We start from the raw sequence: 17773 nt of genomic DNA, 5'->3' as shown, positions 1-17773 counted from the left end.
CTTTGTGTGTGTTTAGACATAGTAGACTAGATTGGGTAATAAATGAAGCACTTCTCCTATTTGGGTAGAGAGAATAAATCCCCACTCAAACTAAAGAGAGATACTTCCTGTTTCAAGTTAAAAAGTGACTTACAGATTTTAATTATTGTAAAAAAGTACGATTGCTTCCTGGTGAAATCTATGAAACTGGATCTTACCACTTTAGATCACACTAGATATACCTGTTGAACTACTTGTTAACACACATACAGTGGCTTGCAAAAGTATTCGGCCCCCTTGAACTTTTCCGCATTTTGTCACATTACAGCCACAAACATGAATCAATGTTATTGGAATTCCACGTGAAAGACCAATACAAAGTGGTGTACACGTGAGAAGTGGAACGAAAATCATACATGATTCCAAACATTTTTTACAAATAACTACAAAGTGGGGTGTGCGTAATTATTCAGCCCCCTTTGGTCTGACTGCAGTCAGTTGCCCATAGACATTGCCTGATGAGTGCTAATGACATATAGAGTGCACCTGTGTATAATCTAATGTCAGTACAAATACAGCTGCTCTGTGACGGCCTCAGAGGTTGTCTAAGAGAATATTGGGAGCAACAACACCATGAAGTCCAAAGAACACACCAGACAGGTCAGGGATAAAGTTACTGAGAAATTTAAAGCAGGCTTAGGCTACAAAAAGATTTCCCAAGCCTTGAACATCCCACGCAGCACTGTTCAAGCGATCATTCAGAAATGGAAGGCGTATGGCACAACTGTAAACCTACCAAGACGAGGCCGTCCACCTAAACTCACAGGCCGAACAAGGAGAGCGCTGATCAGAAATGCAGCCAAGAGGCCCATGGTGACTCTGGACGAGCTGCAGAGATCTACAGCTCAGGTGGAGGAATCTGTCCATAGCACAACTATTAGTCGTGCACTGCACAAAGTTGGCCTTTATGGAAGAGTGGCAAGAAGAAAGCCATTGTTAACAGAAAACCATAAGAAGTCCCGTTTGCAGTTTGCCACAAGCCATGTGGGGGACACAGCAAACATGTGGAAGAAGGTGCTCTGGTCAGATGAGACTAAAATGGAACTTTTTGGCCAAAATGCAAAACGCTATGTGTGGCGGAAAACTAACACTGCACATCACTCTGAACACACCATCCCCACTGTCAAATATGGTGGTGGCAGCATCATGCTCTGGGGTGCTTCTCTTCAGCAGGGACAGGGAAGCTGGTCAGAGTTGATGGGAAGATGGATGGAGCCAAATACAGGGCAATCTTGGAAGAAAACCTCTTGGAGTCTGCAAAGACTTGAGACTGGGGCGGAGGTTCACCTTCCAGCAGGACAACGACCCTAAACATAAAGCCAGGGCAACAATGGAATGGTTTAAAACAAAACATATCCATGTGTTAGAATGGCCCAGTCAAAGTCCAGATCTAAATCCAATCGAGAATCTGTGGCAAGATCTGAAAACTGCTGTTCACAAACGCTGTCCATCTAATCTGACTGAGCTGGAGCTGTTTTGCAAAGAAGAATGGGCAAGGATTTCAGTCTGTAGACGTGCAAAGCTGGTAGAGACATACCCTAAAAGACTGGCAGCTGTAATTGCAGCAAAAGGTGGTTGAACAAAGTATTGACTCAGGGGGCTGAATAATTACGCACACCCCACTTTTCAGTTATTTATTTGTAAAAAATGTTTGGAATCATGTATGATTTTCGTTCCACTTCTCACATGTACACCACTTTGTATTGGTCTTTCACGTGGAATTCCAATAAAATCGATTCATGTTTGTGGCTGTAATGTGACAAAATGTGGAAAAGTTCAAGGGGGCCGAATACTTTTGCAAGCCACTGTATCTGTTCATCCAGTTACACAGCAGCAAGTGACTTTTAGCATGACGTGGTTGGTGCTACAAGTTCTGATCTGACAACTGGGATTTTCTCAAGCGACCTCCAGGCTTTCAAGAGGACTGCTCCAACAAACAATATTTTTAATGAGTACCAGTTCACTGTGGAAAATATGCCTTGTTGATGCCAGTGATCAGAGCAGAAAGGCCAGACTGCTTTGAGCTGGAAGGCAACACTCGTTAGTCACTCATTACAGCCATTGTATGTGGAAGAATATCCCTGGATGCACAACATATCAAACCTTGAAGCAGACAAGATACTGAGGCGACAATTCACGCAGGTTCACCAACATTTAACAACATAAGATTAAAAAAGGATCACCTGCTCTGATAAGGACTGATTTCTGCTGAGACATCTGGATATAGTGCCATGTAAAAATCAACTCTTTTATCTCTTAGATGATGTGGAAGAGGCTTTTTGGTCGTCTGTTTTTAAACTTTGTGGGACTTTTTTTTATTAATCAGCCTTCCTCCGTGCATCTGACAAGGATGCCTCCTGGGCGCCTCCTGGGTGTCCCACTGGGAGGAGGCCCCGGGGCAGACCCAGGGCACGCTGGAGAGATTATATCTCTCGGTTGGCCTGGGAACGCCTTGGTGTTCCCCCGGACAAACTGGAGGAGGTGGCTGGGGAGAGGGAGGTCTGGGCTTCTCTGCTTGGGCTGCTGCCCCCGCGACCCGGCCCCGGATAAGCGGAAGAAAATTGATGGATGGACACTCTGTCCCCCCAGACTCCCTCCTTTGTCAACTTAAGTGTTGAACACTCAACTTTAAATTGGAGCTTTTATATTTAGCTGAGACATTATTTTTTCTCACCATGTTTGCAGATTTGATCCATAAAATGTTTTCTTTCCCGTGTAGGAAAAGCAGATGGAGAAAAGCAATCAAAGTGGAAGATTTCCTATAGGTAGACTAGTTACCACACTGTTGATGTACAACAAAAGCTTATTATTTCTGTATTCTAGCTCGTCAAACACATACTATAAAATATACACATACTATTAGACATGCAGCAAAGCACCCCCTGATCATCGCACTACCACCATGTTGATCTTACACCAAATCTCACAGGATGGAAACGTTCCAAAAGTCAGTCCAAAGAATATTTATTTATTTATTTGTTGAATGATGTTTTGTTTTGGGGGATTTTGACAAATTTAAGACAAGCCTTTGTGTTCCTTTTATCAACAACTGACTGTGGCTAGTAAAACTGAACTCAGCTTTCCAAAAAAATATGGTTAATCAAAGTGAATTCATAATTTAACAAGGGGAGTTGGGGTATTTTTTTCATATAGGGCCAGGTAGGTTTAGATAGCTTTTTCTTCCCCTAATAAATGAAGTCATGATTTACAAGGGTTATCTTTGTGTAGTATAAAATAAATAAATGAACACTTTTTCACAGCGCTATAAAGCATATTTTTTCCAGCTGGTGAATTTACAAGTCGAGCATCGAAAACAATAGCTGATAGAAGCATAGAAACGCTTCACGTAGCATCAAATACTTGAGCAAACTACAGCTCAAAGAAATTCCTGGTTAGATATCAAAACGAATGGTCCAAAAAACGGTTTGTGAAATATCGCGATATCTGTTAAATCGACGCCGAGTATCTGACGTCACAGGTCACGTGTGTGTTTGTGAAGCTACAGTGGCATTCACATCATCAGTTTGGCCATAGATTTCGCAAAATGGACACAGATTATGCTGAATAAACCTCACCACAGAAAGGTACTGGGTTCTATGAGTACTCACTTTAAATGTACGCTCTAGTCAGCTGTTTCTAAGTGAATTAAAACGTTATACGGCACTTGTTACCTACAAGGGCTAAGGGTTACTAGCTCACTGTATTGGTTAGCTTGTTTGCTTCGTAGCCGCCGGGTTATCTCTGTGAGAGCTTGCAAGCAGGTACGGGGTTTAACTGACATCCCTGTCAGTTAAACGCTTGTTTGTAGCCATGCTAACGTAGTTGCTTGGTGATACTGTCTGGACTTGAGAGGCCTTAATCTGTCAGAAGTGGGTTAAGTTGACGGGCGGACTGTCTGTGACTCTCGCATAGAAAGTTCCTGTGCGTCAGTACTGACTCCCGCTACAGCGAGGATGTTTCCCAGCCTGGCCGCCCAAAGACCGTGGCATGTTTTCCGCAGGGTCTCCTTGCAACACAGATCGTCCCTGTCACAACGGCCCCCGAGGTTCCCGCAGCTGTGCCACGGTAAGCAGACGTTCACGTTAAGGTCATCTGTTCTTTCTCTTAAGGTTTGGTGTTTTTTTGAGAGGGCATGAAAAGGCACGTTATGATTGTGTTGCACAGGTTGGCAGAGCGGAGGGCTACACAGCTTATGGTTCAGCCTACCAGACTGCCGTGTAGTTTCTCTAGGGTTGGGCAAGGTCCAGTATTACTCTACCTCTGATACCAGTAAAGATGGTCCCCCAAAACCACCATCAGGTGATGCCCCCTCTGCAGCAAAGGTTGTATCTGGTGCTGCACAAGCCACCCCAGAATCACCAGGTAAGAAACTTGAAGATTTCCATAAGCTCCATAAGTTGTAGCTGTTGAGAGATTTGATTTAAAACATAGTGATGTGTGCAGGTTTTCCTTTATAATTATGCATATTTTTTTGTATTTGATACTTCTCGTGTCAACACAAACATTAGAAAACAGTTGAAGTAAATTAATTATTTTAGGAAAAATTTGCAGTTAAGATAAAATTTTTGTTCTTATAGGTGCAACACTTCAGGGTCTGACTAAAGCAGAGACAATTCAAGTGAAAGGTAAAGAACAACATTTGTGATTCGGTCATGTTAAACTCATTTAAAATGAAAATGCGGGTGTGATCTGGTTGCTTGAATTTAATTTCCCACTGTGGTCACATGCAGTTCGTGCTGTCCTGAAGAAAAGGGAATATGGAGCCAAATACACTCAGAACAACTTCATCACTGCAGTCAGAGCAATGAATGAGTTCTGCCTCAAACCAAGGTAACTCCTCGTCCTCAGTTGTTTACCATTCAGTGTTTGTTATATACAACAGCACTAAATTGTAAATCATCAAAGCTAAGCTGACGGGGTGTCTTCTGCTAACTTAGATGCTGGTAGACAAATTTCTTTTGGTTAATAAGGAAGCATGCTGCTGTGATTAACTAATGTAAGACTGCCTTGTGCAGCACGGGTCTAACTTAAGTCTTACCCTCACATGTTCACAGTGATTTGGAACAACTCCGGAAGATCAGAAGGCGCAGCCCCCATGATGACACAGAGGCTTTCACTGTCTTCCTGCGCTCAGACGTTGAGGCCAAGTAAGTGTTAAACACCTCTGCTTTACATCTTAAGCACGAATACATTACAACATCTCCAAAACTATTACTGCTTAATGCACAGACTTCACTGATATTTTTCTCTTAACCTTTCTTGATTCAGTTATTTCTGTTATTTCTCTTTGTTATTAGAGCACTAGATGTTTGGGGAAGCCATGAAGCTCTGGCCAGAGAGAGAAACCTCAGGAAAGAGGTGGAGAGACAGTACCAAGAGAGTAAGTTTTTGATATTTTTCTGTGGTCTTAGTCCAAAATTTAAACAGCTCAAATTTCAAAACTTTTTGCTAATTTATAGAAAACATTGCAGTTAGAATAGCCACAGTGTACTGAGTACACTCTTTTTGCTCACCATATTACTCTAAATGAGTAAAACCTCTGACAAATGTTGGATGAACCTACTGTTGTTAGATTGAATGGGCTGAAATATTCCAGTTCTTCACACTCAAAGCCTGACGCGGAAAAGAAAAATTTGTCGGGACACCCTAACACAATCAAATTAGCTTAATATGTTATAGATCATTTGTCATGTCAGGTATTGAGCTGTGATATACAAACTAACTTTCTGGCCATCAGTGTCCTCTGTCTGTTGTTTCTTGGTCTGTGAACTAATGAGCTTTGTTGTTCCCCTTTTGTTGTTTTGTTTTATAGATATGTTTCGGAATCAGCGCTTGTTGCAAGAATACAAAGACTTTTGGGGAAACACTAAGGTGAGCTCTTTGCTTCTGTTGCTGTAATTATGTAGTGGTTAGAGCAGATCATCTACTAAACGAAAGGTTGATGGTTCAGTTCCTGGCTGGTCCACTCTGCATGCCGAATATCATTGGGCAAGATGCTAATCCCAAGTCGCTCCATCGGAGCATAAATGCATGTGAATATTCGATATAAAGCACTTTTTTTTTTTTTTAAAGTGTGTGAATGAGACAAGTTGTATAAAGTGCTTTGAATGCTCAGGTACAGTAGAAAAGCGCTATATAAGAACCAATTCATTTACATAATATTACCAGCTGTCCATAGCATGATAGATGTGAAATGGAAAGTAATGTTAATCTACCCATGCCCAAGTTCTTTGGATAAAATAACATCAGTTGGTGTTTACGTGACCTTTGCCCCTGTTAGAGAGGTCACTGCATCTATATGACACATTGCTATTATCTGTTGGCATTCACACAGTCCCCCTTTAGTCTACGATGCTGACATTATTTCAGTGACTGCACTGTTCTCCATTTGTCTGGAGCGTCATGGTATTTTCTGTACTCTACTGGTGTGTTAAATCCTGACAACAACATACATACGTTTTCTTATTTCCTTAGCAACCTAAACTAAAAATGAAGCAGTCCACAAGGTTTAAAATGGTAAAGTAAAAAGTCCTATCCAGCAGCCTTGGTAGCAAAAGCAAAAGATGTTGGAAATGGGCAAAAGAACCACAGGTTCAAGACAGGTTAAATACATAAGACATGTTATAGTGAACACAACTGCTGCTGCCAAACACCAAAAGATAATAATGATAATAACAAGAAAAACTAATAATGGTCGTCGTCGTAGTAGTAGTATTTTTTAAAGATGTTCATAAAGTACGAACAAATTCAGGTACAAAATTATTGATAAGTTACTGATTTGTGTGTAAAATGTTTGTATGCGTGATTTATGCGCAGATTTGTGCATACACAGTATTTGTTTTTGAGTCTCAATTTGTGCAGCTTTATACCCCTGTTTAACTGCAGAACAGTGAATAGGTTTATATCCCAACAGGACAGAATTGAAGGAGGCCATAAGTTCCCTGCACTTAGAATGTGTTTATTTCAGGGAACTGTTTAGATGGTCTCTAAAAACTATAGACCTATAGATCCTCTTCTCTTTTTTTTATCTGCACACTGTGGGATACTGGATCTTCTAGGAATGGTGATGGTTTTGTATCTGCTGATCTCGAATAAAACCTGCTCAGGTTAAGTTCCAGTCGTGTTGTACCACCTTGATATGTTAACGCTGAAAGTCACCTCGTTAAGCCCGTAATCCTGCTTCGTAGTACAGGTTTTATTTCCTTTTAACTGCAGAGTAATAATATCTCTTATCTTTCATAAAGCCGCGATCAGGCCAGAGGACAACATTTCTACAAGGGCCAGGGAAGGTGGTCATGGTTGCTATTTGCATGTAAGTTGTTTCACCAGTCTCCCTCATTCATGAGTGCTTTTTGGTCTTGTGGCAAAGTCTTTCTGCACTCAGCAGCTTTGCTGAGCTCTAGCACACACAGTGGGAGGTATTGGATTATAGAGAGGAGCTACGGGTTTGTGCTCAGCAGGGTTACTACATACAGTATGCTGGATAAGTATCAGAAGGTGCAAAAATAATCAAACGGCAAAACAGAAATCTGCTGCGGATGAATAAAAGTGCAAAACATTCACCTCATGTGAACTCAGAACTTCAATTGAAAGCTAGAAGTATCTAGTAAAGACTCCCCAAAAAATGCACACATTTCTATTAGGAATTGCATGGAAGCTGCATACATCATGTGCAGTCCTGTGGCTTATTAAGTTAAGGTGATTGTGTTAGAGAACATGTGCAGTCACATGAAGCAAAATGAGTATAAAAGAGGAGAGTGGAAAGAGACTCACAGGACTCCATAGTGCGCATGACATTGATTGAGAGGCATTAGAATACAAATGTGAACAATTTACACACAATGTTGGATTAAAACAGTTTTTAAGAAATGGGTTTCAGTGTAGGCAACCTGATAAATCTGTAAACCAATTTAATCAGAAATGTTTTTGAGCTTGAAATGTGAGACTTTACTTCTGTGTGCCCTGTGAGCTCTTCACTTATTTATGTTCTGTTCTCAGAAATGGGCTGAATTTCTTCTTCAAGCTCCTGGCTTGGGTCTACACTGGATCAGCTAGCATGTTCTCCGAAGCCATCCACTCTTTGGCCGACACGTGCAACCAGGCTCTGCTCGCTCTGGGAATCAGCCAGTCTGTCCGCAACCCAGATGCCGTGCACCCGTAAGCGTTACACCTTCCTGTACTAATTAAAAGAAGATGTTCAGTGCTCGCCAGAATACCAATAATAACACCAAACACTTAAAAGTAATGTGTAAAAGTCATTTGCAGTATATTGTTGGCATCCGAATATAGAATTTTTTTCTTGCACATTATTAACATTACCACTACAGAAGTATAGAAATGTAGAAACATTAGATACATTGGTGTGGATACTTGTCAATAAATAATTCATAGAAGGGAAAATTGATTTGGAAAGACACCCACACTATTTTTTTTAGTTTTTGGAGATGAGGATGTACATAGTGAGTGCAAGTGAGTATAAGTAAGCAATTTTCTCCAGGCAGGCCTTTTTAACTTTCCTTTCTAAATGTATAAGAAGAGACCCATAACTTTAATTTCAGTGGTCAAAAACATGTAAAAGGTTTTGTGTCTTTATGCAAAATCAATTCTATAAAGCTTTTTTTTCACCTTCCAAATTATCCTTTTTCTATCTATTTGCAAAGTTGCACGACATTGCAACTAATTCACATTATGAAGACAGTAAGAAAAAAAAGGTTATGTATATTTGGCTACATTTTTGCTATGATGGTGAGTAGATCTGCCCACAAAACATTCTGAACTTCTTCTGTGCGTACCTCAGTGTCGCTTGGTGTAGCTGGTTCAGCTGATGATTGGCTCTTTGAGGCTGCGGCGGTTGTCACATCTCTGTTATTGCTCTACATTAAAAATAGTGGAGTAAATGTTGGCTGTAATTGAGCGCCATTGTTCTGTTTTTGGTTTTTTTAGGTATGGCTTTTCCAACATGCGCTACATCGCCTCCCTCATCAGTGGGGTGGGCATTTTTATGATGGGAGCAGGCCTCTCTTGGTACCACGGCATCATGGGATTGCTGCACCCGGAGCCCATCGAGTCTTTGTTATGGGTGAGTGTCTGTGTTCACTCAAATTATTCAAAACAAATTAAAAAAATCAAATATTTCCCAACATATTTTTTTCTACATTGCAGGCTTACTGTATTTTGGCGGGCTCTCTGGTGTCTGAAGGAGGTAAGTTATAGTAATGAACAAACAGATCAGATATCACTGTGCAGCTTGTTCTCAGACATCTGTTTCTTTCTCAGCCACATTACTGGTTGCCATCAATGAGATAAAGAAGAGCGCCCGCCAGCAAGGATTGTCTTTTTATGAATATGGTACGTACAGATCAGTTCATATCCTGTATTTCCACCTGGCGTTACAGTTTATTCCAGGGAAATGTGGCAAATATGTGCTCATTTTGTTTGGGACTCCAATGTCCCAACTGCAAAAAAAAGCATCTTATCTAAACATGAATAACTGAGTAAAAAATATTCTTTGGAAGAGATTATGCAGGTTAACTTGTCTTAGACAGATTCAGCATCTGTTTGTGTGAATATAATGCAATGAAATTCTCAAATGAGATTAAATGAGTGCAAACTGAGTTACCCATATTACAGTTATTGTAATATGTGTTGAGAAAAGTGCTCTGTATATAAATATTAGGATTAAAATGCTTGTTTGAAAGGGTGAAAGTGTAAAAAAAAAAAAAAAAAAAAAAAAAAAAAAAGGTCAAACGATATCAATATATTAGCAGTTTATGGCTTTTTGTGGAAAACGTGGCAGTAATTTACATGATGGTCATCTTTACTTGTCATTGAATTATCTCCTTTCCTTTCATAGTGGATGCTAAAGTGTATCCTGTATCCCTAAAAGCATCAAAACAGCTGCTATTATGGCTGCCTCTTAGATATTTCCATGTTAGGAACCGCTATTTGAAAACAAGCATGTTTTTGTGTTGGTAAGTAGCCACATGTATGATTATGCCTTTTAACTTTAAAAAAAAATATGTCTGGAAATAACTCAAGATTTTGTTGCGATTACACTTAGCATCAGCATGATGAGGTGTAAAAGGAAAATAGTGTGTTTTGTCTTGCTGTGTGTAGACAGCATCACTGACACAGAATTAATTTGCATATTGCAAAATAAAGTCAGAATCTGACTACATGAGATACACTTTAGTCTGTAAGTGTAGATATAGAAATAAGCAAGTTGGTATGATGTAATTATATCTGAAAATTCAGCTATAAATATGCTCTCGTATTATTTCATGGATGTAGTGATGCAGAGCCGAGACCCCAGCACCAATGTGGTGCTGCTGGAGGATGCTGCTGCTGTACTGGGAGTTATTCTGGCTGCTGGTTGCATGGGTCTCACCTCGCTTACAGGTAAATAGAAGAGTTGTCATGTCTCTGTTTTATAATTTGTCTGATCTTTTGGACTGGAGTCATTAACCTGAATGTTTACTCACTGACCCCAGGTAACCCGACCTATGATAGTTTGGGCTCTCTCGGCGTTGGCACATTGCTGGGCGCAGTCTCCGCCTTCCTCATCTACACTAACACAGAGGCCCTGCTGGGACGCTCCATACAGGCTGAGCGCGTGCAGAAGCTCACAGAGTTTCTGGAGAACGATCCTGCTGTAAGGTCAGCAAACGCACACGCAAAACTCCTCGACTGCAAAACATGAACCCGGTCTCGATTAACTCAGAATCTGGATGATTAATTTTGATAAATTGAATCCACCCACAAACAAGTGGTCAAGATTAAATCAACATGCAGTGAACAGCAGTTCAAATTAAAAATGACCTTTTAACCAGTTTCACTGGTTTCTTTTATTTGTTGCATTTGCATATTGATCGTTTTGTGTTGTAGCAGGTTCTCTGCACTAAGATCCATAGTTTTTCTATGTTTCTTCCATAGAGATTTCATTGAGATGCTTTATTGTGTTGTTGGCAGGGCCATCCATGATGTGAAGGCCACTGATATGGGACTGAGTAAAGTGCGCTTCAAGGCTGAAGTTGACTTTGATGGCCGCGTGGTGACACGGTCTTATCTGGAAAAACAAGACATTGACCAAATCCTCAACGTAAGTTATTTTGTTTTAGTATTGATGTTTGTACTCAGAATGAGAGTGACTTGTGGACTGGACGTTTGAGCACTGCTATTTTTGGTTTCTTTAATAACTTATTAATAAAGTCAGGAAAACTATGCTAACTAGAAATGTTAGCATAGTTTTTTTCTGTATACAAGATTTTAATCTGTTCCCTTAAGTTATTTGTCCTGTGAACACAACTGATCTTGTTGAGTAAACAGTTCATTATCATTTGCACGTAGAAATCCTTACTTCTCTAAAAGCTTCAGATGTACACAGCCACCTTGAGTACTGAAATATAAAATAACTCATCTAATCCTGTTTTATTTTTTCCACCTGGAAATGTCACATTCACATTTTTGTGTCTTCCACACATAAATGTGTAATTATCATCTGCAGGAGTTATTGTCCTTGCAGGCTATGAGCTATGCAGTGTGTCATACAGTTCTTCAGTATGAATTACAATGATTACTGATCTTTTTACACAGACATCATTGGCTTCAAGTATGTTCATGACATTCACTGGTGAAACTAAATCTTTGAGTTTAGTGCTCTCTGTGTGCATCTGAAGTTGTTAAAGACACTTTTTATTATTATTAATTATCTTATGCTGTTTTTGCTGTCACTACATTCCTCAAAGTTCACACAGTAATTGGGAGACTGTTAGGTTTATATGGTTGATTGTCATTTATGCTTAGAAATATTTATTCATATATGCTTAGAGTTTTATAATCAATTGCATATTGATAGAGGTTTGATCCTTAGCAGTCTGTAAAGACTCTGTGTGCCTTCCAGAGTGTTCTGGCATACACATTCACATCCTGGGGTCACGAGAAGAGGTCGTACCTTCTTTTATTGTTTTATGGTATAGCAAACACAAGTATATCTGTTTTAGTCTAAGTGCCTTTTGTTTAGATGAACTGCTGGACTTCCAGGCCAGGTCACATCTTGACCCCCCCCCACACACACACACACACACACACACACACACACGGTACTCTCTGGTTAAATGTATATCTATGTAATACTCGTATGTTAATGAACCTATGCATATGCATGTAACCTCAATAAAGGAGCAGTGTTACGAGGGAGCAGACGAGAGCGACTGGGGTCAAGCGAAGGAACGGCGCTTGTCGTGGTTCTCTCCCTCATATATGAGTTACACAAAGAACTTTGGTGACTTGTGTCTTGCTTTTGCTGTGTAGTAGAATTGTCTTGAACGTTCCAGCGAATAGGTTTATGCTACGAACCTATCAGAGACCACACCGGATTTAAATAAAATCGAACTTATTAAACACAAGCACCCAAGAGACAGACATCACATGACATCACATGGCTGAGCAGGTCATGTGGGCCATGTTTTATAGCCTTGAAGCCACAGATGAGCTGCATTAGCCAATTATCAATAATAACAGGCTAGGACTGATGTCATGAATGCTGACCTGTATCTTTACTGACAAAACTACATGTTTGTGTATGTGTCTCTGCAGGACATTCAGCAGGTGAAAACCCCGGAGGAGCTGGAGAACTTCATGCTGAAACACGGAGAGAACATCATCGACACCCTGGGAGCTGAGGTGGACCGGTTGGAGAAAGAACTCAAAGTACTGAAATATAAATGTATTTGCTATTCTAGTTTGTTGTTTGTCTCATGCTGTTACAGAGTGCAGCAGGAAAAAGTCATAAAATCTGGGAATGACTTTTGGAAAGATTTTTTTCCTGCATCACAAAACACTTTGGGTGCCCAAAGAGGTCATGGCCGTAGACCAAAGAAGGATCACCAGTATTGTAATGTTTAATACATTTTTTGTAAAGTTGGGTCTAATTTGCTCAAGCTTAAAATAAATTTTTGTTACTTAAATGGCAAAAAGGGGGGATGATTAAAGTTCTCCTAAGGCAAAAGAATCTGTGTTGCATGAATTGAGAAGATGCAGACCCTTTGTTTATATTCCTAGTCACTCCCTCCAGATTCCTGTTTTAAGCTGGGAAACACTCAGGATGAGCTCTCATATCTCAGTCATTGAGTTTATTAGAATTATAGTAATGTCCTAGTTAAAATAATTGTAAGAGCTTTTCATATTTTGTAAAGAAATAAGAAATATCCCACTTGTGAATTTGACTAACAGCGTTGTCTAAGAAATCTAACATAATCCCATCTCCCGAAAAAAGATGCATTTCTGATCATCCAACCATGGTGTCGTTCATTTAAAGCCTAATGTTGACAATGTTACCTCTAGTAATTGTATTTACATATCAAAAACATACATTTGGTGGCAGTTTGATAAACAAAAACTATAAGCTTTTTTTCACTCAGACATTATTTTCAGCAAAAAACCATCCTGTTAGCTTTTTGTGAAGAGGATTGCAGTGATCCAGACTTCCAACCTATCATAAGCTACAAACCTCTGTTTTCACCATATAATGGTATTTTTAAATAAAAGTATTTGATTAAAAATTGCAAGCCAAGTTTGTGCGTAACTTTGGTTTTGTGCCTCCACAGCAACGCAACCCAGAGGTCCGTCATGTAGACTTGGAGATACTATAACATCCCGACATGCCATGAAGAAAAAGCTGAAAGGATGGCCACGCCTGCCTCTGCAAACTGCCTCCCTTTCTGACTACAAAACACACAACAAACCCACACAACTTCTCAAGTCTTACTGTAGAATAGTCCAGAAGGATGAACAGAGACGGTGTGTGAGCAGCTATGCCCGAACTTCAGTCTGGGATACTGTGAGTTCACCCTGCCAGAGATCCACTTTCACATTCCAGTGCGAGTGTTTCTGGCAGAAGACTAACGGCTGTCATTAGGCTCCTTGAATTTCACTAGAAATTTGCACACAAACTACGACAGCGTAGTCCACTGGCTGGTTGCTTGGACTCGCATTCCTCCATAAAAGTGTCATGATGTGGTTGAGCTCATGTCTGTGTCTAAAGCAAAACCGAGAACAGGACCAGTGTCATTTACTAGACTTGTACTTTAATGTTACTCTTGAACCACAGTGATAGAGTTTCCTTCATCAGTGCAAAAGGAAACCGAAGAGCTACAATTTCAGCCCAGACTTATTTAATGACTAGACAATGTTAGACGGTTTTTTCTCTCTTTTTCCTTTTAATGTCAAAACTGAAGACGGTGCGATGCCGCAGGTTCTCTAATGAAGACAGAATTTGTGATGAATAGATTTTTATTGCGATTATAGAAAGTCAAATGGTATTATTGAGATACTTGATTTAATAGGTAGAGTGAATATAGTAGGACTTAATGAGATATGAAAACAAGTTGTCTAACCTGGATTTGCAGAGTTTCCGCCAGAAAAGTTGACAGGCCTGACCAGCAGTGCTTGATAAGTCAGGGTTATGTAAAGTTTTATCACCGTGTGTGTTTTTTGGTTTTTTTACATTAGATTGGCTTTACATGATTAACAGTTCAAAATAAGCCATACTGTATCCTACACTGGGCCCTGGTGCAGGCCCTCATTGCATCCTCTGTCTGAAATGAGCTGTTTTATCTTGGTTACCTTTAAGCCAACAGTCTTTTGATTGGCTGCCCTTCAGCAGATGGCTTAAACATGTGGGCGGGGCTTCTCTGCTCACAAAGCTGTGTTCCTGCGATGGCCATTTTGGGAATACCGGCTCGCTATGTCATCATACATAGCAAAACCAAAACAAAGCTTTTGGCACATAGGGGTTACTTGTACATATGCTGACCTCATTCTTTGAAAGCTTTGCCATGTTTAATATGATCCTCCACCATATATATAGGACAGAATGACAAGCATAGGAGCCCTTGTGACACTAAGGAACTGTGAGGAGCTAGCACTACTTTTTCTCTCCAGACACAAGCAAGCAAATAGTCTGTATCAGCAGGAAAGCCCCAGATCAAGATGGAACATGCTCACATAGAGCAATATAAATAATCCAAGTGTGACTGAGAGTCAAATATCAGCTGAACACCATTGTATTAAGGCATAACGTTTGTCCTAGTCTTTTTACTTTTTATTTTTTTTACTTCTTTATTCTGCAACTCTTTCAAACAGCTGTTTTCATATGTATAAACCAGCTGGCAAAGTTGGTAGCCTAATAAGACACAGTAGCTAACCTAACAGTTGGTGCTGTTGTCTTTAAGAAAAATCTTAAATGCTTTTTTTTTTTTTAAACCAGGTTGGGCCACTGGACTTGAATACAGTGTTGGAAACCCTGCACTGTATTGTTTTCATTAAAATGGGTTATAATCTTTACACAAGCTCTGATGACAACATCCTTCCAAGTCAATAATAATAGGCACTGACTTTAAATCTCTAAACGCTGTTCTTAGGGTTAGAAATGCTTGTCTTGTCACGTGACTGATTGTATTGTTCCAAAGATAAAATGCCGAAGGAATGGAAATGTCCTAGCCTCTTGTCCACCATGTATAAATAAGTGATCTTTAATGAAGACAAGTGGACCAGCTACCTTTTATTTCTTTTTCTTTTTTTTCTTTTTTTGAAGTCCACCAACAGCTGACTACCTAAAGGCATTGTTTAATACATTCATTGTCACCCTGTGCAGCATGTGGCAAAAAAAATAAAAAGTTGTGAAGTTACTCCTTCATAATGTATCTGCTGAATAATCTGTATAAACCGGACTGTGATGGTGTTTTTGCTCTTCATTCTTTGTTCGCCGTTGGCACACGGTCGCAACCTGCCAACCCGCTGTCATGCTTCAGGAGGTGGGCCGGAGTCATTTCGTCTTGGTTGGGAAGGCAGATCTGTGTTTTTGAAGGTGATTGTGAACTGTTTCTTCTTGGGTTATAACGATGACGCTACTGTTGAAGGACATGGGACGAATATGAGATAATTTATTAAATTATTTTTGGTTTCCTTTTATGTCGTTTGTTTGAATTGTCTTTTGGTTTGAATGCTGTACGGTTATGCAATATTCATTGGTGTTCCTTGCAGAAGCTCCACACTTTCTTTCTCCACAATTACACACACAAGGGGAAAAAAAACTAAATAACTTTGTAGGTCTTGGAAAATGCACCACCAGATATGTCTTCTGGCTTTTAAAAAAGTAGAATTTAAAACATTGTTTTTCCCCGAACTGGATGCCTGCTTCCTGTTTAAAGCTCAGATGAATGACTGGAATGTAAACCCAAGTCCATTAGATGGTGCAGTTGTGGGGATGAGAGAGGGGGGCACTAGCCTGTACGCTGACGTCAATAAAAACAGTCATTTCCAACCAGTCTGCGCATTGACCGACCATTCAAAACATTACGCACAGCATCGCGGCCGGACCACGCTAGACTACTCGACTGAAATAATTTTTCGCCGAGCCTGGAGGGCGGACGATCTCCATTTGCAGGTTTTTCACCATTAAATGTTGTCTTAAATTTTTGGGGTGTTGCGCGCATATCGGTGTCATGTCTCGTCATACCATTCCCAAGTCAGTTGTGCCACTGCCCATCCTGTTTCCTTCCATGTCTCCCCTCAAACAGAGAGAATCGCTTGTGCATGTATAGCTAGAGAGAGAGAAAAATAGATCCTCGGGCTGAATTGGCTCATTTTTATTAAAAGGGAAAAGCAACCTGCGTCGAGGAGCGTTTGTCTTGTCTGGAGATCAGCACATAGATCTTCAGCCCTCTCGCAGCCTCCTGCACGCCACATCGCCGCTTTCAGTCATTTATAGACAGATCTTGTCAGCGGCTTTTTTTTAAAATGAAAAGAAAAAAAAGTAGCTGCTTTATGTTATTATTTTCGATGGATCCTGTTCCCCCCCCCCCCTCGCCTCCATCAACCCACAGATGGGGGCGCAGTTAACCTGCACAGTTGGGGTCTCAGATTTTCATGAAGCCTCTCCTCCATCACCACAAGCCTGTGGTTACAAAACCCCGAAACCCATTACTCTTCAGCGCGGGGTTGAATTAAAGAAACGTAGCGGTGTAATCACCTCTCATTACTCCTGCAGAAAACCTCAATACTATATATTTGCTTTTACGCGGGCCTACTGTGTGTGCGTAAATGTGTGTTTTTCTTCTTTCTGACATTAACCCCCCCCCCCCAAATGATCGATTTGGTTGCTGTTTCAATCACAGGTGCAGGAGCATCTAGAATAATCCAGGTCGCGTATGATGGCACGAAAAGTCTTCATGGCGGATGAGCATCGTCATCATCATCATCATCACCCTGCTCTACGCTTTTAGCCTCTTTACAGTGCTGCCTTGTCTAATCATGTTCAAGCAGCATTGTACAGGGCTATGACAGCATAGAGAGCTGTGCGGCTCGGGCGCTGCGTTTCCCTGACCCCGTGGATGGCAGCCAACTAATGACATCATCCGCTTAAAAACACAAAACTGCGAGGACTGCATGTGATCTGCTACTGAGCTGTTGGGCCATACTTGTCTTTTAGTTTCATGCTAATTTAGTTAAAGGCTTACATGCACTGCATTACGTCGGATTGTTCTGCATGAACCGAAGTCTCTTATCACGTAGGCTCCAGTGCATCTGATTTACTGCCAAATAAACCTCATGCTCACAGCCAAAAATATCAGGTTTTTAAAATATATATATATACATATATATATATATGTATATATATATATATGTGTATATATAATACAACAGGGTCTGTTCTCTAAACAACTTGAGGGTTTTG

At 40.4% G+C, this 17773-nt stretch overlaps 1 protein-coding gene across 1 annotated transcript; it reads left to right on the top strand.

Moving 5' to 3' along the window:
• The first annotated feature begins 3507 nt into the window (after window positions 1-3507).
• On the top strand, window positions 3508-16008 carry slc30a9 (solute carrier family 30 member 9). The gene is made up of 18 exons (XM_031741478.2): window positions 3508-3623; window positions 3952-4104; window positions 4204-4401; window positions 4617-4664; window positions 4770-4869; window positions 5094-5186; window positions 5337-5419; window positions 5852-5910; window positions 7284-7351; window positions 8038-8196; window positions 8983-9118; window positions 9202-9241; window positions 9316-9387; window positions 10330-10437; window positions 10530-10695; window positions 11008-11137; window positions 12634-12747; window positions 13644-16008. The coding sequence occupies exons 2-18, from the start codon at window positions 3993-3995 to the stop codon at window positions 13686-13688; spliced, it is 1731 nt and encodes a 576-aa protein (XP_031597338.1). The 5' UTR covers window positions 3508-3623; window positions 3952-3992; the 3' UTR covers window positions 13689-16008.
• Window positions 16009-17773: the final 1765 nt, after the last annotated feature.

Source organism: Oreochromis aureus, linkage group 2 (genome assembly GCF_013358895.1).
Source record: "Oreochromis aureus strain Israel breed Guangdong linkage group 2, ZZ_aureus, whole genome shotgun sequence".
NCBI lineage: Eukaryota > Metazoa > Chordata > Actinopteri > Cichliformes > Cichlidae > Oreochromis > Oreochromis aureus.
This window is presented reverse-complemented; position numbering and strand designations above follow the sequence as displayed.

What these genes read in the sequence shown, in the direction of transcription:
- slc30a9 (XM_031741478.2), top strand. Translation starts at nt 3,993, where the DNA reads ATGTTTCCCAGCCTGGCCGCCCAAAGACCGTGGCATGTTTTCCGCAGG. An exon ending in CGCTCAGACGTTGAGGCCAA is followed by an intron (nt 5,187 to 5,336) that starts GTAAGTGTTAAA and finishes CTTTGTTATTAG; the next exon opens with AGCACTAGATGTTTGGGGAA. An exon ending in GAGAACGATCCTGCTGTAAG is followed by an intron (nt 10,696 to 11,007) that starts GTCAGCAAACGC and finishes TGTTGTTGGCAG; the next exon opens with GGCCATCCATGATGTGAAGG.